At 40.2% G+C, this 26,646-nt stretch overlaps 1 protein-coding gene across 3 annotated transcripts in view; it reads right to left on the bottom strand.

The window, feature by feature from the left end:
- Positions 1-26,058, bottom strand: part of TAX1BP1 (Tax1 binding protein 1) — an 82,358-nt gene extending 56,300 nt beyond the window's left edge. For all 3 annotated transcript variants that reach the window (XM_021079294.1, XM_021079293.1, XM_021079291.1), the window contains exons 1-5: positions 25,901-26,058; positions 18,679-18,847; positions 13,334-13,436; positions 6,214-6,401; positions 1,207-1,365 (exon numbers count right to left, since the gene is read on the bottom strand). In XM_021079294.1, the coding sequence (XP_020934953.1) occupies positions 1,207-1,365; positions 6,214-6,401; positions 13,334-13,436; positions 18,679-18,840 (612 nt within the window). In that variant the 5' untranslated portion in view covers positions 18,841-18,847; positions 25,901-26,058. The remainder of the gene's footprint in view (positions 1-1,206; positions 1,366-6,213; positions 6,402-13,333; positions 13,437-18,678; positions 18,848-25,900) is intronic.

The following is a 26,646-nucleotide window of genomic DNA, read 5'->3' on the forward strand; positions in this document are numbered from 1 at the left end:
ATAGAAAAGGGGGTATTAAATACGATGGAATATTATTCAGGTCATGAGAAAGAAGAAAATCCTGCCATTTGCAACAACACGGATGGACTTTGAGAGCATTATGCCATGTGAAAAATGCCAAAGATAAATACTGCATTGTATCTGCTTACATGCAGAATCAAATTCACAGTAGAAGAAAAGTGGGTGCCAAGAGCTGCCAAAAGACATAAGCATATCCAACTAGTTACAATATAAGTGAGACTGTGATATGTATATAATCATAATCCGTGCAAGTTTATCAAAACAAATTTTCTTATGAAAATTTTAAATAAACAAGTCAATAACTAGGTGATTGCTCTTTTTCCATTCTTTTTGGCTAGTGACTTAAATCCATTTGTATCTCTAATGAAGCCACACTGTTTTTTGTTTTTGCTTTTTGTATGTGTGTGTCCTTTTGCCTTTTCTAGAGCTGCTCCTGCAGCATATGGAGGTTCCCAGGCTAGGGGTCCCATCAGAGCTGTACCACCAGCCTATGCCAGAGCCACAGCAACACGGGATCCAAGCTGCATCTGCAACCTACACCACAGCTCACGGCAACCCTAGATCCTTAACCCACTGAGCAAGGCCAGGGATCAAACTCGCAACCTCATGGTTCCTAGCCAGATTCATTAACCACTGTGCCAAGATCGGAACTCCGAAGCCACACTGTTTTACACTTATACTTCTTTTTACCCTGCTCAACAAATTGTACCAATTTTTAATTGGGTGGTTTTCATAAGCAATTTATTGCATTTCCCACAAGGATTTCAAAGTTCTATCTAATATTACATCTTATTTCACTGAACTCTGCTTTTTCAAAAAATAATTTTAACTACTTTATTCTATTTTGCCTTTATTCAGTGTTTATCATTCCTAATAGTATTTCTAACCTGTACCCCTAAGATCTATCAAATAGTCTAGAATTAGATGTAAGACATCTAGAAACAGTTGTCAGGGACGTCACAAGGCTGATACCAAAAATCAAAAAATATTTCAACCATTTACAACATAAAAGAGGCTGTGGCAGAAGAAGGTTGATAGGATTTGACAAATTCTCATATAAGTGCCTAACTAAAGGCTATTTTTTTTCAACACGTAGTCTTCACTCATTTTAATTGGTTCGGTTCTTGGAAAAAATTGGGTTTCAGACAATATACTATGACTCCAGTTACATAAGACACAACTAACCTTCTGCTCTGCTTGCAGTTGGTCACATCTTTCTTTCTCATGGTTAAGCTCTCTTTCCATTCTCCCAACTTGTTCTCGAAGTTGTGTTGTTTCTTTTTCCAAAACTTCAATTAACTTTAACAGTTCTTCTTTTTCTTTCATTGTTTTCTCAATTTTCAACTATAAAACAAAAACTCAAATTATTTTTTTATAATCCTAAAATGTTTAATTTAGTTTTCCATTTCCAAAAAATAGTGAACAGGAGTTGAACGAATCCAACTAGGAACGATGAGGTTTCGGGTTCGGTCCCTACCCTTGCTCAGTGGGTTAACGATTCAGCGTTGCCGTGAGCTGTGGGGTAGGTTGCAGACGCGGCTTGGATCCCACGTTGCTGTGGCTCTGGCGTAGGCTGGTGGCTACAGCTCCGATTGGACCCCTAGCCTGGGAACTTCCATATGCTGCAGGAGCGGCCCAAGAAATAGCAAAAAAGACCAAAAAAAAAAAAAAAAAAAATAGTGAACAAATTTTTTGCAGAAAAGAACTCTTTAAACATTATCTACATCTTGTCTTTTTTTTTTTTGTCTTTTTTAGGGCTGCACCCAAGGCATATGGAGGTTTCCAGGCTAGGGGTCCAAAAGGAGCTGCAGCCACTGGCCTACACCACAGCCATACAGGGATCCAAGCCGTATCTGTGACCTACACCATAGCTCATGGCAATGCCAGATCCTTAACCCACTGAGCAAGGCCAGAGATCAAACCCACAACCTCATGGCTACAAGTCAGGTTCGTTAACCACTGAGCCATGATGGCAACTATCTACTTCTTACCATCAGCCTCTTTTAGTCTTCAGTTAGAAAAATTTATGAAGAGCTCCCGCTGTGGTGCAACGAAAACTAAGTATCCATGAGGATTTGGGTTTGATCCCTCGCCTCACTCAATGGGTTAAGGATCCGGCATTGCCGTGAGCTGTGCTGTAGGTTGAAGACACAGCTAGGACCCTGCATTGCTGTTGCTGTGGCGTAGGCTGGCAGCTGCGGCTCTGATTCAACCTCTAGCCTAGAAACCTCCATATGCCACAGGTGCGGCCCTAAAAAGTGAAAGAAAAAAAAGCAAAATTCATGAATCATAAATTCAGATCTTTTGGTTGGGCAAAGAATAAAACATTAAAAGAAGGTAGAAAAGCAATGAATTTCATTATGAAGTGGCCGGCTAAGCACTTTTCAAATCAGTACTAAAAATAAGACATATTGGAAGTTCCCTGGTGGCTCAGCTGGTTAGGGATCCGGTGCTGTCACTGCTGTGGATTGGGTTACTGCTGTGGTGCAGGTTTGATCCCTGGCCCAGGGACTTCGGCATGCTGTCAGTGCAGCCAAAGTAAAAATTAAAAATAAGATATATTAAGTTTCATAAGTGACCTAATTCTGGGCTTTTCTTATTTGGGCTAATAATTAAGGAGAAAATGTGTGCTTCTTCTTGAATGCAAATCTATGGGAAAGCTTTGAATCTATTAAGAACTTCCTTATGGAGTTCCTGTCATGACTCAGCAGTAACGAACCAGACTAGCATCCATGAGGAGGCAGGTTAGATTCGTGGCCTTACTCAGTGTGTTAAGGATCTGGCATTGTCGTGGTGTTCACAGACACGGCTGGGATCCCACATTGCTGTGGCTGTGGTGTTAGCAGACAGCTACAGCTCCGATTCAACCCCTAGCCTGGGAACTTCCATATGCCACAGGTGTGGCTACTTTTTTTTAGGCCTATTTCTCTTACAGCAAGAAGTCTTTGATTCTAACAGGGGAGGAAATATGGAGACTCAGAGGAAAGATTTCACAAAGGAGGCCATCACACATTTAGCTAAAATAAAATGTTTTCCCCTGATACATCGCAAGTCAGTTTTCCAGGGTCATGGAATCAGACTAATTAAACTTTAAAATGGCTCTTAGGAAAATTAAAAGAGCTGTAAAAAAAATTTAAATGACCCCTCTATCTCTTCCATCAAATGAAAATGACAGGAGTGAATGCCCTCAAAAGAGAAAAGTTTACTAATTCATTCAATTTCTTTTTACCTTACCTATTTTGCAAAAAAAAATGCTTTTGGGCTCTTAATTTCCTGGCAACTTAAAAACAAAGATACATGTTCACATAGTACAAAAGAAAAATTATAAAACAACTACTTTTCCCCAGTGATTTATTGGTACATACTTTCTCAAGTTAACTGAATCTTAAGTAGAAATTTTTTTAAAAATTAAAATTAGATAAAAACGTACACAAGTCTAATTCCTGCCCCCGATTTTGTATTCTGAAATCTTTCAATCACAGAAAATGGTTAAACTTTTCCAATGAGCACTCAGACACCCACCACCTAAATTCAATAATTATTACTATTTTGCCGTGTTGTTTTATCTACCTTTATACACCCAAGTTTATTTACGCTTTGTTAAAGCGTTTGAAACACAGCTGCAGATCCTTCCCCTAAGTGCACAAGACAAGCATCTCCTAATTAGTACAGTCTCCTGTTCAACCACTACCACAGCTAAGAAAACTAAGAATAATCTTAAACGAATGGGTAATCCAGTCACAATATCCCCACTACCCCCAAAATGTCTACTTTTTTAAACTCTAGGATCCCAGCAAGGATCACAAACTGAAGGATTATATTGCAACCATTTTTAATGTCAGCAATGCCCTAATGTCTCACGCTTATCTAATCTTGTTCATTTTTAGTAAAATCATTAAAGATTTTAATGAATGTAGAAATGCAAAAGACTTGTTTAAAAAACCTGTCAGAATATAAATATCTTACTCCCAGGAACATTCACCTAAGAGATGGAAATTTAAATTCTCTTCATAAAGTATATTTGATGAGTAGGAAGACGAGAACTACATTGTGTGATGTCCCCATTTACCTGGAACACAAGAAAGAGGTAGATGCCAAAATGTCTGTTGTTTTCTATTGTAGGCCCTGAAACCAGGGTGGTCTAACAAGTATTCAAAAGGCTGCAATGTAAATGCTCACTGCATTCTTCTTAAAGAGCTAGGCTTGTTTCACCATCTTCAGCATTCAAATAACAGGCTAAAAACCCTGATCATCAGGCGGCTGTCATCACAAAATGTTTTAGTCACCCTATAAAAGTTGCATTTCTTTAAGATAAGAGAGGAATTTCTGGAAGGGGGAAGTGAAGATACGGAAAAATTCACAATAAAAGTTATTGGTTCCTTCTAATCTTCTTAGTTCAACTACCTAGTATCTATAACTCCATCTTTTTTCTATAGCCTGTTGTAAAGATAAATAAAATCAAAGGTATAAGATTATTTACATATTTAAAAAAATTATCTATCAAGAATAGGCAATGATCTGCCATAGACTAAATATGAATGAAAATTAACTAAAAATGTATACTGAACCAATTAAAGAAGGCGTTTTTCATAGAAGCTCAAACATAACATTCTAATTTTTGAAGTTTAGAATAAAGACATTGAAAAGTATCCTGAAAGAACGGTGTTCTATTTTCTCCTTTAATTAGTACTAAAAATTAAGACATATGCCATTATTAGACCATCTACACAGTAAAATTCTTTTGAACCCAGTACAACGACTCTAAACTATTTAATAAAAAACAATAAAAAGCTTTTTCTGGAGTCCCCATTGTGGCTCAGGGGTAACAAACCCAACCAGTATCCGTGACAACATGGGTTTGATCCCTGGCCTCGATCAGTGGCTTAAGGATCCAGTGTTGCCATGGGCTGCTGTGTTGGTCCCAGACAAGGCTCCAATCTGGCTTAGCTGTGGTATAGGCCAGCAGCTGCAGCCCTGATTCTTCAACCCCTAGCTGAGGAGCTCCCATGTGCCACAGGTGCAGCCCTTCTTTTAAAAAAAAAAAAAAAAAAAAAGCTTTTTCACCTGATCTTTTGTTTTTTTGCTTTTTTAGGGCCGCACTCAAGGAAGCATATGGAGGTTCCCAGGCTAGGGCTCCAATCAGAGCTACAGCTGCTGGCCTATGCCACGGCAGCCCCAGATCTGAGCCATGTCTGTGACCTATACCACAGCTCACGGCAACAGTGGATCCTTAACCCACTGAGTGAGGCCAGGAATTGAACCCGGATCCTCATGGATCCTAGTCAGGTTCGTTAACCACTGAGCCACAATAGGAACTCCTCACCTGATCTTTTTAAATTATAGTTAATACAGGCTTAATCATTTAATCAGATAACAAAAAGAAATCATTCTAAAACTGCTCAACCTAAAGACTGGGATGTCTCCCTGATTCTCTGCCGCATTTGGGACAGAGCAGGATCTTATAATGAAATGAAGTTCACATTTAATTACAGTTAGACTTAATGCTTTATACAACTCTCCCACCAGCTTTATCCTCAAATCTCTACTTCCCTACAACCAAAAGATCAGCCATCCCTACAGAAGAAAGGTTAAGGTGAGGAAACATTAGGAAGTTTTAGGTCTAAATTCTTTCATTCATTACTTATTGCACATCCGCTATGTACAAAATACTAGGGGAGTTCCCATTGTGGCTCAGCAGATTAAGAACCTAATACCCATGAGGATGCAGGTTTGATCCCTGGCCTCGTTCAGTGGGTTAAGGATCCAGCAATGCCACAAGCTGAAGTGTAGGTCGCAGATGCAGCTCAGATCTGGCATGGCTGTGGCGAAGGCCGGCCGTTGCGGCTCCAATTCAAACCCTAGCCCGGGAACTTCCACATGGCACAGCTGTGGCTATAAAAAGAAAAAAAATACTGATAAGCCGAGATAGTCCCTGCCACAGTTTAAATCAGTAACATAACCAAAAAATATTCACTCCAAGTTTATTATTTTAGTTAAAGTATTAGATTTTCAAGTTACACTACTGCATAACTTGAAAAATCTTAAAATGCCAAGAAATATGAGCTCTGTCTGAAAATGTATGTATTATTGATTTGTCTTTTTTAAAAGTCTCTATTTTAAAGCCACGTTTATAACAAAAAATCCAGTTCATAATGTAAATATATGAATCGCCAGCTAACTACTGGTACCAACCTCAAGAAGGCCAGCTTTTGTGGTCACCACCAACATGTCAGAATTTCCTTCATCTTCCATAGTAAGCAACTCTTCCACTGGAGAAGAAGCTCGAAACTGAAAAGGTGTACTTGCTCCACGAATTTCACCCTTATGGGTAACATAACAGAACTGATAAAATTCTCCATCATCATTTGGAAGGTAATAACCTAAGAGGACATTAACAAGCCAAAAAAAAAAAAATTAAATTTCCAGATATACAGTTGTCATCTGAAATAAATTTAACAAACCTTCCCATTTCCTCTCATCCCTGATCCTGTTCCTAAGCACTCAGGATATGCCTTTCCTCCTAACTTCCACAAATTATCTACCAAAACTAGACTCTCCCTTCTTCCCTAAACATGCTCATATTTTTCTAATCTTAGGTCTAAGCTTACACTCCCAAAATAGTCTTCCCCTGTATCTTCACTAGGGCAAAAACAATTCATCTGCAAAGTCAAGCATGTAGTTTTTAATGAGAAAGAGGCTGGAGGAGGAGCAATGGAAGAACCAACATAAAAACCTAGGAAGGGAGTTCCCATCGTGGCACAGCAGAAAAGAATTCGACTAGGAACCATAAGGTTTCAGGTTCGATCCCTGGCCTCAATCAGCAGGTTCAGGATCTGGTGCTGCCGTGAGCTATAGTGTAGGTCACAGATGCGGCTTGGATCCTGCATTGCTGTGGCTGTGATATAACTGGCAGCTGTAGCTCCAATTCAGTCCCTAGCCTGGGAACCTCCATATGCCACAGGTGTGGCCCTAAAAAGCAAACAAACAAAAAACTACAACAAAAAATCTAGAAAGATTGGGAGTGGGAATACATCATTTAAAGAAATCTTCCCTCAAATATGACATTAACTAAATGCAAAAGATATTAACAAAATGAATATGACACACATGTAAATTGTGTAAGGGCATAAACAGGACTGAGAGAGAACAAAAATAAGCTTGGGAACCACACAGATTTACTCTAGAGTTTCAGCACTACCACTAATTATTATTTACTTAACCTCTCCAAGCCCCAGTTTCTTATCTGTAAAAGAGATATGAAGCCAACCATCTCAAAGTTCTTAAGTACCAAGGATAATGTAGTTATACTATCTTGCCCACTATCTGACAAATAATGTGTTCAGTGTTCGTACTGTCTTTCCTCAGCTCAATTGTTACCCTCTTTTAAATTCTGCTGGATTATCCTAGATCAAATTTAATCTTTACCTCCTCTCCAAAGCTCCTATGGTATTTTTTAATATTAAAAAAACAAAAACAATAACATACCTCAGTGTTCCCGTTGTGGTGCAGTAGTTAACAAATCCTATTAGTATCCATGAGGACAAGAGTTTGATCCCTGGCCTCGCTCAGTGGGTTAAGGATCCAGTGTTGCCATGAGCTATGCTGTAGGTCACAGACACAGCTCGCATCCCACATTGCTGTGGCCATGGTGTAGGCCAGCAGCTATAGCTCTGATTCGACCCTCAGCCTGGAAACTTCCATATGCTGCGGGTGGTATGCCTCCCCCACACCCACCGCCCACCAAAAAAAGATAGCTGACCTTTCTCCAAAGAAGGAAGGAGGCAGAGAAAATATAAGATAAGCCTAAAATATCTTGTCATACTTGAAATAATAAAGAAGTTCTCAAAAAGGAATGTGTTGGGGGGCTGGAGGGAGACGACAAAAAAGCACAGGAGCCCATCTGATGGAGCTCCCAATAACCAAAGAAAGCTAAAACAATTCTAGCAACAACAACAAAAAAGTATGTTAACATTAGATATTATTCAACACAAGAAAATAAACATGCATGAATCCATGGAGAAGGGGACAACTCTTCCTAACATCATAATTCCAAGTAATAATGTGCAAAAAATAAGAACAGAAAAGCACTTCGGCAAACACAGTTATAACTGTTGTAGGCAAGGTCCACCTAAAGGATACTACAACTAGTGGGTTAAAAAGTTTGAGGAGAAACAAAGAAACCCTTAATCTCAAGATTGCGCCCCATAATATTTATTAAATCACAAACAGAACATACTAACTTTATAGGAGAAACCCAGCAGACACTGCCTTAACCAAGTGATCAAGATTAATACTGCTAAGAATAAAACATAAAGACATCAAGTACTCCCTGACACAATGTACTGAAAAGAACACATCACTTCTATGGTACTCTTCCTGAAAATGTATAGCCTCAATCTAATCAAGAGAAACTGTCAGAAAAACTCAAAATGAGGAACAAGCTACCAAAATAAAATGAAACTGAACAGTATTTGTCAAGAATGTAAAAGCCATGAGGAGTTCCCTTGTGACTCAGTGGGTTAAGGATCCACCATTGTCACTGCAGCAGTTTGGGTCACTGCCCTGCATTAATTCAATCCCTGGCCTGGGAACTTCCATATGCTGCGGGTGTGACCAAAAAGGAAAAAAATAAAAAGGTCAACAAAGACAAGGACAGAATGAGGAACTATCACACACTGGAGAAAACTAGGAAGTTATGACAATAAAATTTGGATTCAGGAACAGAAAAAAGAACACTACTGGAAACACTAGTGAAATCTGAATAAATAAGGTTTGTACTTTAGTCAACAGCACTGTACTAATGTTAAATTCCTGGTTTTTTAAATATACTACAGTTATGCAACATGTTAACATTAACAGAAGCTAAGTGAAGGGTAGACGAAAATTCTGTATACTATTTTTGCAAGTTTACATCTAAAATTATTTCAAAATACAAAGTATTTTTAAAAACACAGAGGTATACCTAGCAATCTATTTTTTTGTTTTTGTTTTTGCTTTTTAGGGCTGCACATGGCATATGGAAGTTCCCAGGCTGGAGGTCTAATTGGAGCTGCAGCTGCCAGCCTAAAACACAGCAACTCAGGCTCCAAGCCACGTCTGCAACCTAAACCACAGCTAAAGACAACACCGGATCCCTGACCCACTGAATGAGGCCAGGGATGGAACCCACAACCTCATGGATACCAGTGGGACTTGTTTCCAATGCACCACAATGGGAACTCCTAGCAATATATTTTTTAAAGCTTTTTAAAAACCCCACCCTCCTATTATTCTACTACTAAATTAATTAATCCATGGCTGAGTAACTTTGCAAATGGCCACTACACTTATAATTAAAAAAAAAAAAAAAGTCTAAGTTTAAATAGAAAACAAAAATACAGAGTTCCAAATTTCCATCATGGCTCAGTGGTAACAAGCCTGTCTAGTATCCATGAGGACTCGGGTTCGATCCCTGTGGGATCACTCAGTGCATTAAGGATCAGTGTTACTGTGAGCTGTGGTGTAGGTCACACATGCAGCTCAGATCTGGCATTGATTCAGCTGTGGCGTATGCCGGCAGCTGCAACTCCGATTCAACCCATAGCCTGAGAACCTCCATATGCCAGGGGTGCAGCCCTAAAATGACAAAAGAAAAAAAGAAAAACAAAAATATAGCTTGACTAATAAGCTCTCATATCATGATACTGAAAAGTCTACAAACTAAATACTCAAGGTCTGATTTTTTTTTTTTTTTTTTTTTGCATTTTAGGGCCGCACTTACGGCACATGGAGGTTCTCAGGCCAGGGGTCAAATCAGAGCTGTAGCTGCCAGCCTACGCCACAGCCACAACAACGGCCACAGCCACAACAACGCGGGACCCAAGCCACATCTGCAACCTACACCACAGCTCACAGCAATGCCGGATCCTTAACCCACTGAGCAAGGCCAGGGATCGAACCCACATCCTCACGGATACTAGTCAGGTTTGTTAACCCCTGAGCCACTATGAGAAGTCCTGATTTTTTTTTTTTTTTTTTTTTTGTCTTTTTGCCAATTCTTGGGCCACTCCCGCAGCACATGGAGGTTCCCAGGCTAGGGGTCCAATTGGAGCTATAGCCACCGGCCTACACCAGAGCCACAGCAACGCAGGATCCGAGCAGCGTCTGCAACCTACACCACAGCTCATGGCCACACCAGATCATTAACCCACTGAGCAAGGCCAGGGATCGAACCCGCAACCTCATGGTTCTTAGTTGGATTCGTTAACCACTGTGCCACGACGGAACTCTTGATTTTTTTTTTTTTTTTTTTTCAAACTCACAAAAACAATCCACTAAAAAATATGGTTCTGGAGTTCCCAATGTGGCACAGTGGGTTAAGGATCTGATTGCAGCAGCTCAAGTTGCTATAGCAGCAGGGGTTATATATGATTCAAACACCATCTGACATAAAAGATACAGTTATTATTCAGAACTAAATTTTTTTTATTTTTTAAATGATTTTTTTTCCAAAACTGGTTTACAGTGTTGTCAATTTTCTAAATGTACAGCAAGGTGACCCAGTCACATATACATATATACATTCTTTTTCTCGCATTATTGTGCTCTATAAGTGACTAGATATAGTTCCCAGTGCTATACAGCAGGATCTCATTGCTTATCCATTCCTAAGGCAATAGTTTGCATCTATGAACCCCAAACTCCCAGTCCATCCCACTCCCTCCCCCTCTCCCTTTGCAACCACAAGTTTGTTCTCCAAGTCCATGATTTTCTTTTCTGTGGAAAGGTTCATTTGTTCCATGGAATTCCAGATATAGGTGATATCATATGGTATTTGTCTTTCTCTTTCTGACTTACTTCGCTTAGTGTGAGACTCTCTAGTTCCATCCATGTTGCTGTAAATGGCATTATTTGGCAGATCTAAAATTTAAAGCTACCTACAAATAGCTCTCATTGGATTAATAACAGCAAAAATAAAATAGGAAAAAGTAAAAACCAAACTCTGACTCAAATTTTATAGCCTAGAACGTTAGCAACTAGTAAGATCACCATAAACAAATCAGGGTCCATTTAGGAAAAAAATTTATGTACCTTATTGTGTTCTGAGTTTTACATTTCAGAATTCTCATGACTACTCCACAAAATGAGCAAAATTACTTAAATTATGCTTACAATTCCTTCTAGCTCTAACATTCTATAACTAAGTTTTCTTTTCTTTTTTTGTCTTTTTGCCTTTTCTAGGGCCACTCCCAGGGCATATGGAGGTTCCCAGGCTAAGGGTCCAATCGGAGCTGTAGCCGCTGGCCTATGCCAGAGCCACAGCAACACGGACAGGATCTGAGCCATCTGCAACCTACACCACAGCTCACGGCAACGCCAGATCCTTAACCCACTGAGCAAGGGCAGGGATCGAACCCGCAACCTCATGGTTCCTAGTCAGATTCATTAACCACTACGCCATGATGGGAACTCCATATAACTAAGTTTTCTTTACATAAAAATTCTAGGCAGGCAGAAGCTTTTATTTCTGAATTTCTAATAAAAATTATGATGAATATTCAAAAACATGTAAAACTTAGCCTTTCACACCCATTAGAAAGAGAGGCTGAGAGGTCCCCTTGTGGCTCACTGGTAACAAACCAGACTAGTATCCATTGTGGGTTTGATCCCCGGCCTCACTAAATGGGTTTAGTACCCAGCACTGCCATGAGCTGTGCTGTGGATGGCGCTCAGATCCCAAGTTGCTGTGACTGTGGTGCAGGCTGGAGGCTGTAGTTTCAATTCAACCCCTAGCCTGGGAACCTCCATATGCCTCAGGCGCGGCCCTAAAAAGCATGCATGCATGCACGCCTACATACCAAATAAAATAAAATAATCGAAAACATAAACCACCAAAATCCCCACTAACACCACCAAATGCTGGCTGATGTAGAGCAATAAGAACTCTCATTCACTGCTGGTAGAATGCAAAATGGCACTGCGACTTTGGAAAAGAGTTTACAAAACTAAACATATTCCTACCATATGTTCAGCAATCACATGTGTTCTCCCAAATAAGATGAAAACTTACATCCACACGAAAACCTGTGCATGAATGTTTGTAACGGTTTTATTCACAACTCCAAAACTTGGAAGCAACCAAGATATTCTTTAATAGACAAATGGATGAACAAGGTACGTTACATCCATACAATGGGGTATTTTTGGTTTCCTTCGTAATTACACTGACTTTACGTGTATGAAAACACTGTACTGAATCAGAGTCCATTAGCTTCCCCAGACCATGGTATAAAGAAGATGAAGAATTTGCTTTAATACAATCCCAAGTCAGTACAATTTTAATACAAAAATCACTGAAGCAAATTCTGTGATAGCTTTCTATGCAAGACTGTGTTTTGTTTTGTCTTAAAGCAACAAGGTGTGTTTTTTTCATATAACAAGAAATCTGGAGGCAGCTGCCTGCTGGCCTTGATTCAATGGCTCAGACATGTCAGGACAGACATATGTGCTTATCTTGGCATTCCCCTCATGGCCACAAGAGGAAAGCTGCAGCTCCAGCTAACTAATACCTTTGTGAAGGTAGAATATGGGGGGGAGGCAATACCAGGTACTCCTCAGAGTACTTTTTAAAATCTGTATATAAGGCCAAGCCTAGACAAAAATGAATTTTATATTACTCACAAACATCCTATTGGCAACTTTCCCTATAGAATTTCTAGTCTATAAATTCCATTAACCATCTTTGTGACTTTCACACAAAATATTTTCTCACCTCTAATTTGTTACATTATCTAACAGCAGTAATAGCATTGTCATTTCAAAAAAAAAAAAAAAAAAAATCAGGAGTTCCTGTTGTGGCGCAGTGGTTAACGAATCCAACTAGGAACCATGAGGTCACGGGTTCGATCCCTGGCTTTGCTCAGTGGGTTAAGGATCTGGTGCTGCCATGAGTGTGGTGTAGGTTGCAGACACGGCTCGGATCCCGCACTGCTGTGGCTCTGGCGTAGGCCAGTAGCTACAGCTCCGGTTAGACCCGTAGCCTGGGAACCTCCATGCCGTGGGATCGGCCCTAGAAAAGGCAAAAAGATAAAAAAAAAAAAAAAAAAAAAACTTAAAAGACCTCTCTTCAATGAAAGACAACTAAAAAACCCTTAATTTTAAAACATCATGTGATCTACACTAGATATTTACATTCTTATGACTTGTTAAAGAAAGATATTAATTAATTTTGGAACAACTGCACATGCCTAAGTAGATGATTACAATGAGGTACAACATTTTCAATGGCAATAAAACATCCAATTTCATCTAAGTTCTACTTTTCAGTTCTTACCTTGAAATGCTAACACACAATTGACTGTTGATCCTTCTACATAGTGTTCAGGCATAGGGGACCACAAAAATGTATAATAATCACGAGCAGTACTCCATCCAACCTCAAGGAAAACAACAAAAACATGGATATTATAAGTAGTTTAATATAAGAAGGATATCTTACAGCATATTGTTTTTTCACTGTATCCTTAAAGCATGCATTAATGTTTACAAATCAAGAGCATTTTGGAGTTCCCATCATGGCGCAGTGGTTAACGAATCCGACTAGGAACCATGAGGTTGCGGGTTCGGTCCCTGCCCTTGCTCAGTGGGTTAAGGATCCGGCGTTGCCATGAGCTGTGGTGTAGGTCGCAGATCCGGCCTGGATCCCGCATTGCTGTGGCTCTGGCGTCGGCTGGTGTCTACAGCTCCGATTCGACCCCGAGCCTGGGAACCTCCATATGCCGCGGGAGTGGCCCTAGAAAAGGCAAAAAAAAAAAAAAAAAAGAGCATTTTAACAAGAATTGTCAAATTTTTATTATAATTTTTTAAGCTATAACCTAATGCTATAAAAATCTGGTAACAGTAGAATTTATACTATATATTAAAATGCAATTTGGAGTTCCCGTTGTGGCACAGTGGTTAACGAATCCGACTGGGAACCATAAGGTTGCGGGTTCGGTCCCTGCCCTTGCTCAGTGGGTTAACAATCTGGCGTTGCCGTGCGCTGTGGTGTAGGTTGCAGATGCGACTCAGATCCCGTGTTGCTGTGGCTCTGGTGTAGGCCGGTGGCTACAGCTCCGATTAGACCCCTAGCCTGGGAATCTCCATATGCCGCGGGAGCGGCCCAAGAAATAGCAAAAAAAAATGCAATTTGATACCCAATTTCTCAAGGAAAATCTTAGTATGCTTATGATCAAATACAAAAACTTATGTCTTCCTTAAATTTCATTTCACTAAACGTAAGTTTTTAAAACTTATTTTACGGCTCAAACTTAAATGTGTGTGTTTTTTTTTTTTTAATCAGATTTACCCCTCCTCCTTAAATCCACTAACTAAACCAGTAATGTCTCATCTTTAGTCAATCTTGACTACAGCCAATGGTAAATTTGTAAAAATTGATTTGTACGTTTATTCCTAAATTGTTTATATACGCAAAAAGACTACCTATATCCCACCTATCCAAAACATTTCCAACTTATAACACAAATAGATATATTATGTATCTCAATCCATATTTTCCAGATGAAGTGTACTGTGTCAATACTGAATATGAGAGCAGTTTAAAATGGTACTAGAGGCGTTCCCATTGTGGCACCGCAGGTTAAATAAGGGTGCAGCACTGATACACAGCACAAATTCCTCTAGGATGGGTATGTCTACCATCCAAACTTCCACACGGGAGGGCATACCACAGTGGAAGAAACACAATTTGGACATCTGGAAATTACGTAGACAGTCCTGGTACGAACAGTAAACAAATCTAATCAGAAGAGTCAAACCACAAAGAGTACAACTCACCCACTGTTTCTATTTCCCTGGTTACCTGACTAGAACTTGACTGGATTTCTGGATTACAGATTTAAATCCCTTGAAATGCAAGGGAATTTGCCTATTAGTCCACTAGCAGCAAGTATACAGAAACTTATTGAGTTGATAATAGTTATTTTAAACATTGAAAAATGGCAGGGAGGGAGTTTCTGTCACGGCTCAGTGCAAACAAATATAACTAGTATCCGTGAGGATGCTGGTTCGATCCCTGGGTTAAGGATCTGGCTTTGCCGTGAGCTGTGGTGTAGGTCACAGATGTGGCTCAGATCCTGAGCTGCTGTGGTGTAGGCTGGCAGCTATAGCTCTGATCTGCCCCCTAGCCTGGGAACTTCCATATGCCGCAGTTGCGGCCCTAAAAAGACAAAAACAAAAGGGGGGTGGGCAGGGAAGCTATGACAATACTGAAAACAATAGGTCAGTTAAAAGTTAGGTATTGACTGTCACAACATATAGCTCTCAGGAGCTACACTTAAATCCAGCTAAGAGGGACTATCTATATTTGGAAAGGAACCAAAACAACAGATATTTCACATAGTTTAGTGTGGGGAGTTACAATAGTACTGGACATCATTATCATTCTTCTGTTACCAGTGCAATTAGTGAAGTAAGAGCAAAAAAGGAAATTAAACGGGTGACATGAAAGGGGGAAAAAAAACCCACAAATGTGTTCCCTTTAAACTGGATTAACATTTTAGAAAAACATGTTGGATGAGAAGTTTAATTATAAAGGAAATTCTGAGAGGGAATGTAAAGATCAGAAGAACAAGGTTAGCAAGCAAAAACACAGGTTATTAATAAATTCTAGAAGTTCTCATTGTGGTGCAAAGGAAAAGAATCTGACTAGTATCAGTGAGGATTCAGGTTTGATCTCTAGTCTTGCTCAGTGGGTCGAGGATCTGATGTTGCTGTGAGCTGTGGTGTAGGTCACAGACGAGGCGTGGATCCCGAGTTGCTGTGTCTGTGGTGTAGGCAGCTGTAGCTCTGATTCGACCCCTAGCTTGGGAACTTCCATATGCCTCAGGTGTGCCCCTAAAAAGCAAATTCTAGAGAAACCTTGAAAGAAAAATAGAAACATTAGGGTGGAGATAGCACATAGAGAGCACTTGTAAAACAAGAGTCAGAGAATCCAGAGGGTAACGATTTTGACATATAACATGGAGCAGGAAAGGCACGGAAAATGAATTTGATGATTATGTACAGATAAATGCAAAACCTATGAAATACTATAAACTAATCCTATGAATTTTTTTTTTCTTTTTGGCTTTTTATGGGCACACCTGCTGCATATGAACGTTTCCAGGCTAGGGGTCAAATCAGAGCTATAGCTGCCAGCCACAGCCACATAGCAATGCAGGATCCGAGCCACATCTGTAACCTACACCACAGCTCACACTGCAGCACTGGATCCTTAATCCACCAAGCAAGGCTAGTGATCAAACCCATGTTCTCATGGATACCGGTCGGGTCCATTACTGCTAGGTCACTATGGGAACTCCAAGCCTATGAATTTTTAAATTCTACAAAAATGAACACAAAACTTTACAACAGATATTTCCAGGAAAGGCAAGGGTATAATGGGTAGGGGTATTCATTCTTTCTTTTGTATATACCACAGTTTTCAAAAATTGTTACAAAAGCAAAGGTCTTTCTTTTTTAAAAGGAAAAAAACTGCAAAAAAGACTAGATATACACAAGAAGGCTGCAATACTGATTCTAAAACAGAACTATCATAAACACTACAAATGTCCCTCCTACAGAGCTATTTACATTGATAAGAAAGTGGTTTTAATCATAAGCGAAAAATTCAGGACATAAAAAATGTCATACAGTACTACTATTCCAACTACTTTCAAAATATATGCATTTTTAAAAGACTGAAAGTATTCTTTTAGTTTCAAAGAAAAAAAAAAGTGTTCCCGCTGTGGTACACTGGGTTAGTGATCCAGCAGTTGCTGCAGCTGTGGCAGAGGTCACAGCTCTGGCTCAGATTTGATCTCCGACCTGATCTCTGGCCTGGGAACTTCCACATGTCATGGGAACAGCCAAAAATGGGGGGAGAGGGCGGGGAGGACAAAAAAAAGTGCTGGAAGGAAACACTTAAAACACTAACTATGTGGGAGATCTCCTATGGTGCAGCAAGTTAAGGATCCATGTTGTCACTGCAGCAGCTGTGGATCACTACTGTGGCTAGTGTTCAGTCTTTGGCCCAGGAACTCCTACATGCCACGGGCACAGCCAAAAATTTTTAAAAGTGCAGAAACAGGTAGGCAGTTAAAATAGACACAATTGGTGTTTAGCTGGATTTGAAGAGAAAGTCATTAGCTTTTGGCTTAAACAATAAGCCATTAACTAAAAATACAAAGAAAAAAAAAAACAAATACATAATTTGAAAGAAAAATATAAAGATGAATTTTCCTGAAATACAATTTATCACCTATCAGCCTACATATCTACATATGCAATCTTCCTACTGCCTATAATGAAAAATCTGCAAACTGTTTTTGTTTGGTTTGGTTTTTTTTTTTTAATTTTAGGGCCCTACTTTCGGCATATTTAAGTTCCCAGCCTAGGGGTCAAATCAGAGTTACAGCTGCTGGCCCACCAAAGCCACAAAAAACAGGGGATCCAAGCCACATCTTCGACCTACACCACAGCTCATAGCAACGTCAGATCCTTAACCCACTGAGGCCAGGGATAGAACCAGCATCCTCATGGATACTAGTTGGGTTTGTTAGGCTGAGTCACAATGGGAACTCCTCTGCAAACTGTTTAGCCTTTCCTTCATGGATAGAATGACACCTTCAACTTCACCTTCCTCCACTTCCCTAAATTATGTTTATTTTCTATTTAAACTAACTCAGTCTCATGAACATTCTCACCCCTGTGCCTCTATATTGGGCAAAACAAAGGTTTTTCTGTCCTATTAAGGCAGACTTTTCACTTCTAGATACTCTCAATGTGCCTATTTCTAGTAGCTACTCTTATTTCTTTCTATTTGCTATTTAACTTATACAGAACACACAATCAAAATTTCAAGACCATTAAAATCAAATATAAAATAGAACAAATCAATTCTCAGGGAGAATCTAGAGTAACCCAGGAGAAAAGTTAAGTTTTACTGTTTGGACTTAAATGAAATTATTTTGACTGCTTAAAGGACATTCCTTTGTTTTAGTTCCCCATTATGTTCTGAAGAATTGAAACTGACAAAAAAAAATTTCACCACTGTAATGATCATCTCAGTGTAATTTTCAAGCAAATATTACACAAAATTAGCAAAATATTAGAAAAGTGGGACTCTTACCATCAAAGAACTTACTATTTAGTCATGTAAAACAGAGAACTCTTATAAAAGCATAAGACAATATGAGGAATATTTAAACAATATAGAACAGAAAAGTAGTAACATAGCTGTAGAGCTGTACAAAATTAATTACAAATGACAAGACAGTAAATGACATAGTAACCCAAAGGAAAAGGTCATTTTTTTTTTCAGGTAAGGAATAGAGAAAATGGAAGGAAAAAAAAAGATTTGAAAATATTTTCACAAGTCCTTGAGTGAAGTTGAAATTTTTGATTATACAGAGGGAAGTCTGGAGAACTGAAGATCCCAACATCTGTTGTATACTATCCTCCACTATTAAGTATTTCATGTTTACACAATGTTTACATTTACAAATGTAAATATTTTACATTTGACGTTTATAAAAATGACCCTTATTTTAAGACAAGGCTAATGTAAGCTACTTGCCAATCTCTTAGAAAGAAAATAAAAAATACTACATAGAAGAAATATGCAGAAAGTTCTCTTACCTTGAATATACCAACCCAATCTTTTGGATGTGGATGGATATATGGAGTTAAGGTATAATGGCATTCCAGGTGTGCATTAGGAAGATAACTCTTAGCCACATTTTGAAAGATGACATGGGCAAAGTTGGAAGTCTGCAATGGGACTTCTTGAAAGGATGTCATTGTGAATCTGAAACAAGAAAATCATGCAAATTTAAAGATAACAAGTGGGAGTTCCCTTCATGGCTCAGCAGTTAACAAATCTGACTAGTATCCATGAGGACGCAGGTTCAATCCCTCGCCTTGCTCAGTGGGTTAAGGATCCGGCATTGCCAGGAGCTATAGTATAAGTCCCAGACATGGCTCAGATCCTGCATGGCTGTGGTGCAGGCCGCTGGCTACAGCTCTGATTAGACCTCTAGCCTGGGAACCTCCATATGCCATGGGAATGGCCCTAGAAAAGGCAAAAAGACAAAAACAAAAACAAAAAAAAAATGTTCACTAGTTACAGAATACCCATGAGAGTGACCATAGCTGTATTAACTGAACTAAACTCTAACAACTACCAAAACTGAAGTAAGTTGTTCCCTGGTAGCTCAGTGGGTTAAGAATCTGGTGTGGGCACTGCTGTGCCTCAGGTTTGATCCCTGGCCCAGGAACTTGAACATGCCATAGGCAGAGCCAAAAAAAAAAAAAAAAAAAAAAACAAACCACAAACTGAGGTAAGTGAATCAGTAATGTTTCTCTATGAAGAGAGTGAATATTTAAGTTTCTCTGAGGAAGCTATTCAGTAAGGAAAAAATAAAACTAGTTTGGGATGAGTTTCCTATGTGTTTAATTAAAAGCCATTTAAGAAAAACTTTCTTTCCATAAAACTTGATACGTTTCCTAATGTAAACTTCATCAACAGAGCAGTAAATCATTTTTCCTAAAACAAGTCTGTGGAGTTTAAACTTTTGTTTAACCTCAATTACAACAGCATTTAAAAATCCATAATCCAATCTTAGACTTTTACTTCACTGAAATGTTTTTAAGGTATAAAACAGCATGACGGTAAACAACAGGCATTCATATATATATTCATGTGTATACAGGCTTTTAAATGAATCAAAAGGGACTCAAAAAGTACACATCATATAGTCTTTATTGATGAGGACTACATATGAAAAGAGAATTTAAAAGGACTTTAACTTTTTTATTCATTTACTTTTTTTGGCTGTGCCCATGGCATACATAATATCCCAGGTCAAGGATCAAACCCGCTGTAACAGCTGTAACTAGAGCCAAGCAGTGGCAATGCCAGATCCTTAGCCCGCTGAGCCATGAAGGACCTCCTAGGACTTTAACTTTTAATTCAAATGACTAAATTTTTACCACTATATTTAATGTATTATTTTCATTATTTTAAATAAACACATTAACATGAAATTTCATTTTTAAACACTCCCCAAAGATGAAATACAAAACCCTAACATCAGACTTTAAATATATTCATGATGCTTATGTCTTAGAGTAAGATAATTTGTAATTATCCCATTAATAATCATCATTAATCTCTAACACTCCAATCTGTTTAATAATTTTTTTTTTTTTTTTTAGGAGTTCCCATCGTGGTGCAGTGGTTAACCATTCGTGCAATCACGAGGTTGCGGGTTCGATCCCTGGCCTTGCTCAGTGGGTTAAGGATCTGGCGTTGCCGTGAGCTGTGGTGTAGGTTGCAGATGCAGCTCAGATCCTGTATTGCTGTGGCTGCGGTGTAGACTGACAGCTATAGCTCCAATTCAACCCCTGGCCTGAGAACCTCCATATGCCGCAGGAGCGGCCCAAAAAAATAGCAAAAAGACCAAAAAAAAAAAAAGGAATTTTTCTTTTTTTTTGGTCTTTTTAGGGCCACACCTGTGGCATATGGAGGTTTGCAGGCTAGGGGTTCTGCAGCTGCCAGCCTATGCCACAGCCACACCAGATCCGAGCCACGTCTGCACCCTACACCACAGACCACTGCAACACCAGATCCTTAACCCACTGAGTGAGGCCAGGGGTTGAACCTTCGTCCTCATGGATACTAGCCAGATTCGTTTCCACTGAGCCACAACAGGAACTCCCTTTTTAAGAATTTCAATGCAACCGTAACTATAAAAAGATTTTACGGAAGTCATTCCATTCTCATTACCACTTTGTTTAATTCCAATATAGCTTCCAGTTTTTAAAAAGTTAATATTGATAAATGCAATCTGAATGTAATTACAACATGAATCAACCCATTTAAAATAGTGACGTATCTAATTTCCACATATTTCCTGTTTTGCTCCTCACACAGAGAAGAAATGGAGTGAAAAGATGGGCAAGCTTATAAAAACGTTAAAATGCACTGAGAATGCTAATATATGAAGATGATTCACTGGCAGATTTATGTATTACACATGCTCACATGCAGACCTGCCACACATATGTACATACACACACATGCACACACACAGACCCACACACCACCCAGTGGGGAAGAAAAGTGCAAAATCACTGCATCACCTTGTGGTACTGTTTGGGAAGTGTTGCTTCATTAACATCCTAAGAAAAAGAACTGTGCCTCAGGTGGAGAGAGGAAATACAGCCTCGACACACAAAAGAAAGTAGAAGCAGATTTACCATACCTCGTTTCTCATTCTCCAAAGAAAACGTCTAGAAACATGGGTATATTAAGATGCAAGCCAAGGATAAGTAAAGTTTTTCCAGTCAAGAAAACAAAAAACAATAAATAAACCAAAGCTGGGAGTTCCCGTCGTGGCGCAGTGGTTAACGAATCCAACTTGGAACCATGAGGTTGCGGGTTCGGTCCCTGCCCTTGCTCAGTGGGTTAACGATCCGGCATTGCCGTGAGCTGTGGTGTAGGTCGCAGACGCGGCTCGGATCCTGCGTTGCTGTGGCTCTGGCGTAGGCCAGCGGCTCCAGCTCCGATTCGACCCCTAGCCTGGGAACCTCCATATGCCGTGGGAGTGGCCCCAAAGAAATAGCAAAAAAAGACAAAAAATAAATAAATAAATAAACCAAAGCTGGATACACCAAGACTAGAAGAGTGGGGGGAGATGAGTAGGGAGAATCAACTGTATGGTGAGGGATAGAAGTATGGTGGTGAGCATGCTATAGGGCATCCAGAAGACATAATTTAACATACATGAAACTTATATAATGTTATAAACCAATGATACCTCAATAAAAAATAAAAATACGTGAAAACAAGAAAAAAAAGATGAGACACATTTGGCTGGGAAACAAAGTCTGAAGTACAGATACACAGGTTGTCTGCAGTGGCCTCCTCCTTCCGTGTTTCCTACTTGATGCCCAAAGTTCTAACATCTCTAGAGTTCCTTTATATGTGTTGTGCTGTAAATTTCATACTATAAAGTCTTTGATCAAAAATCCAATTTTGTTATTTTGAGGATTCAATACAACATCTAAGGAAAAAAGTAATATACAGTGGGCACTCAGATATACAGCTAAAATAAACGGGGGGGGGAGGGTTCAATGTTATCTTTACTTGTTGCTAAAACTTGGCTTCTGTCCACTGGTACAAACAGAAACACGGAGACATAGTTCTGGGCAACAGAGGAAAAAAAAATAGCTTTATTGCTTTGTCAGGCAAAGGAGGCCACTCTAGAAGACTGTGTTGTGCTCCCCTTTAGGAAAGAATAGGAAGTGGTTTTACAGTTTTAGGAGGGGAAAATAGAGCCAGAGATAAAGATTAGGGTAGATGAAAGCCTGTAATCATTTTCAAAATTGGTGTTAGTGGCCCCAGGACTGGTTCTGGTGGTCCTTCTCTCTGGCTTTAATTTGCGGGGGGGGGGGGGGGGGGTAGTACTGCAGAAGAACTCAAAGATATTGTTAATGCACATTCCTTGAGGAAGAACCAGGACCCTGACCCAAGAATGCACTATAGTTTCTTGACTGTTCCTGCGCCCCCTCCCTCCCCTGATTACCAACTATTTGAACCTGCCCTTTGGAACTGAGGGAAGGTCATGGAGGTTGAAGCTTATACCCTAAAAACAAGAAATGGGGGACACAGAAAGGCCTGTGCCCAGGCACCCCACAGGGCCCTGTTCAGTTTCAATCTTGCAATTTTTCAAGCCCAAAACAGATCTGACTTTTGTGGTAGTTTTTTTTCCAGTGGCTACTGATACTCATTTTACTTGACCAGCCCAAAATGTAAGCCTTAATCAAATAAAGTAGGAAAAAGACCATACTAAGAATTTCTGTGCAAAAACATAGTCAAATTAAGCTTCTTAATTTAAATATTTCATATAATTTGCCAATTCTAACACTTAGAATTCAAAAAGATATAAGGTGATTATGTTCTACTGATATTATTATAGTGACTGTATTTTTTCAAAGTTCTTATCAGTTAAATAACCTAATTATAGGTGAAATATCCTTATGTCCAGGATTTGCTTTAAAAACTCCAGGGGAAACAGTAAATGTGCTGAGGTGGTAATAAACCAAGATTAGTAAAATAAATAAATAAATAAATAATAAATAAACCAAGATTAGCAAAACAGTGGTTCCTTTAACTGTTCCATTCTCCTTTCATGTATGTATGAAAATTACCATAATAAAAGTTAATAAAACCAAAGTAGACAAATAAAGATTAGTAATAAAAACTCAGTACGACTTCCTTCAATAGAAACATATTACACACAGTAGCTGACTAACTTAACGGAAGTTTTTCGGTTAAAAACTTATGAACTTTTGGAGTTCCCTGGTGGCTCAAGAGGTTAAGAACCCATCACTGCCACTGCTGTGGTTCAGGCTTGATCCCTGGCATAGAAGCATCCGGGAGAGGCCAAAGAGGGGGGATGAACTTTTAAATTTATTTCCAAACTTTAGTCCTAGAGGAAACTGAACATCAGGAAGGAAAAAATAAGTCTAATATTCTAATAGTTTCCAATTATTCACACTTCAGCTCAAAAAAAAGGCTATCAGCTGGTTTACAAACCAAAAAATTCTTATCAACAATCTTTCTGGGAGGCAGAAACAAAAGAATCAGTCTGTTGATGTGCACTCTTACAGTCTTCCCTATCTCCAAAACTCTTCACAGCTGAATAGCAGGCTATTCTGCCCAGGTGTCACCACTTATATTTAATTTTTATATTGTTTTAAAAGTTGGTTTCTAAAAAGCCATGGTCTTGGCCCATATATATTAGAGGGGAGAGAATCTTTATCTTCTCGTAGGAGTTTGTATGGGGCAAAATAAACTTTAAAAAGCCAAGAGTGATACTGAGTAGTATCCAAATTCCAAAAGGATGCAATTCAATAAACATCACATGTAAGATAATTCCTCCAAAGCAGTAAAAAAGGAGCATGGTTGCAATCTTTCATAAATATATATCATTAAAAAGGGTGAAACTACACAACCTAGAATAGATTTACAAGGATATCCTGCTGAATAGCATTGAGAACTATGTCTAGATACTCATGTTGCAACAGAAGAAAGAGTGGGGGAAAAACTGTAATTGCAATGTATACATGTAAGGATAACCTGACCCCTTTGCTGTACAGTGGGGAAAAAAAAAAAAATTAAAAAAAAAAAAAGGGTGAAACTTAGAATTCCAAAATATCTGTTATTTTGTTAAGGAAAAGGCATTTACAGTTTAATTCTACACAAACGGCTGCAGCCATTATTGTCAACAGGAGTGTGCAATTTAAAAATGTGATGACTAAAAAATAAAAATAGGATATTCTTTGACGTTACAAAAAAAAAAACCCCAAAGCTAGTAAGTTATTTCTAATGTATCCTTTTATTTATTTATTTATTTATTTATTTTGGTCTTTTTAGGGCCGCACCAGCGACATATGGAGATTGCCAGACTAGCAGTCCAATCCGAGCTGTAGCTGCTGGCCTACACCACAGTCACAGCAAGGTCAGATCCGAGCCGCGTCTGCAACCTACACCACAGCTCACAGCAACGCTGATCCTTAACCCACTGAGAGAGGCCAGGGATCGAACCCGCACCCTCACGGTTCCTACTTGGATTCGCCAACCACTAAACCATGACGGTAACTCCTAAGTGGATCCTTGATAAGCACGAAAAGAAAGACTGGCCTCAGCCCTCTTCTATGCGGGAAATAGCACTTTAAGGTTAATTAGCTCACTTCTTGGATTAACATGTTACTCAAATGATCTCTCTAAATGCTTTTGGAGTTGAGCTCCAAAATTACAATTAGCAATTGTTCCTGCATCTTGTAAATATTCCACAATTAGCGGAATGCAGAGTTGAAAAGTTACGATTTTCCCAAGCCTGACTTTTAACAGCAATTCCTAACTACTTTCCGAAACTTAAAAACCTAGCGTACGTAGAAAGTCAAACGTCACAGCGTTCCCAAATTATCAATCAGGTAATAAATGTTTATCAGAACATGCACGCACATACTAATCTCTTAATAAAGATTCCCCGAAACGACGAACGCCTGCCGGGACTTGTACACAACCTGCGGAGCTCCGGGGTGCCGGAGGGAGGGAGAGTTGTGAAATCAGGAAAAGTTGCCTAAGCAAAGACAAACGTGGCTCTCCTCCCAAGATTTTAAAACATCCCTTCGAGAACTCGGCGTAGAGCCACTTATAAACAAAAGAAAAGTGTTTGCTAATTCAGCGGCCCAGGTGAAGTCGGTGATCCAACCAAAACAGCTAACCCAGCCCGCGGCCCCGAGACGTAGGCGGCGCACCGAGTCCCCGCCTCCTAATCTGCCGGCGACTCAAACCAAAACACTTGGGTTTCACCCTTCACGGGCAAGCCCGAGCGTCCCACCCGAGGCGACCTAGATGTTTTCCCAAGTTTATCTACGTCGACAGCACACACGCTGCCCTCAAAACACTCACCCCGCAGCTGAGCCTCGGGCGAGGCAGGGTCCTCTCCGGGGGGCCCACCGCGTCACTCGCCCCCAGCCAAAGGGTCCACGCCCCACACAGGTCCCCCAAATTGCGAAGGCCTAGCCCAGGGCCTCCCCGCCTTGTGAGGCGGCCACCGGTCGCTTTTTCCAACTCCACTGCTAACCGAAGTGGCCCACACCCCCGTCACAATCGCAGCCCGGGAAGGAAGGCACTGTCACTAGGCAGCTTCGTCACCAGGGCGACCATTCCCGAGATCAGCCAGGCCCCTAGTCTCTACTGAGGGGGGGAGTCTCTCGAACCCCCAAAGAGCTCCAGCGGGGGTCCGCCCCGCGCCAGGCGGTGGGGCAGGCAGGGGAAAGAGCTTACCGAGTGGGCAGCTCCTGGGCAGATAAGGGTGTTAAAAAGACTTCTGAGCCTGAGCCGCCATCAGCCCCGATCCTCTTCCGCCACCAAAGCCTCCTTCTACCGACCGGCTACACCTCCTCCCCGGGCCTAAAGCCGGAGCACGTCACTTCCGCCCAGGGACACGCCCCTTCCGCCGCCGCCGCCGCAGCCACGCGAGGTCAGCTGGAACACCAACCAGGTTGTTCTGGACGTTAAATCACCTTGGCAGTTAGTTGCCTGTGGCCGGGCCACGGGCAATTCCTTACCGGCTTTCACCGTCGGTTCGGCTGTTACTCCTCTTCCGCCCTGCCGGTTTTGCTCAGAGACCTGGCCGTAAACAAACAGGGTCCTTTGGGCTTTTTAATTATTACTTTGACCGGAAATTCAAGGAATTTACCAGTTAAGTGGAAAGGATAGTGTTTAAACTGGCACCAGGTCATTGTCTGGATCTTTAAAAATCTGTCCAAGCGAATCTCTTTTGTGGATCAGAAAGTGAAGAACCAAAGAAGCGAAAGAGCAACCGCGTGGCTGGGGCTGCAATCCATCACTCTCTTCAAACTCCTGGCCCAGCCCAGTGCTTGCTTAACAATGAGATTTTATTCCTTGTGAAACCTCGGTTTCCCTTAGGAGTTTGCAATTCCAGTGCTTTATGATTCTATTTCCTCTTGCTCGTTCTACCCGCATTTCTTCGAGTTAACTGCTTTTGTTATCCGTTATTTTGCGTGCAT

This window comes from Sus scrofa, chromosome 18 (genome assembly GCF_000003025.6).
Source record: "Sus scrofa isolate TJ Tabasco breed Duroc chromosome 18, Sscrofa11.1, whole genome shotgun sequence".
Lineage (NCBI taxonomy): Eukaryota > Metazoa > Chordata > Mammalia > Artiodactyla > Suidae > Sus > Sus scrofa.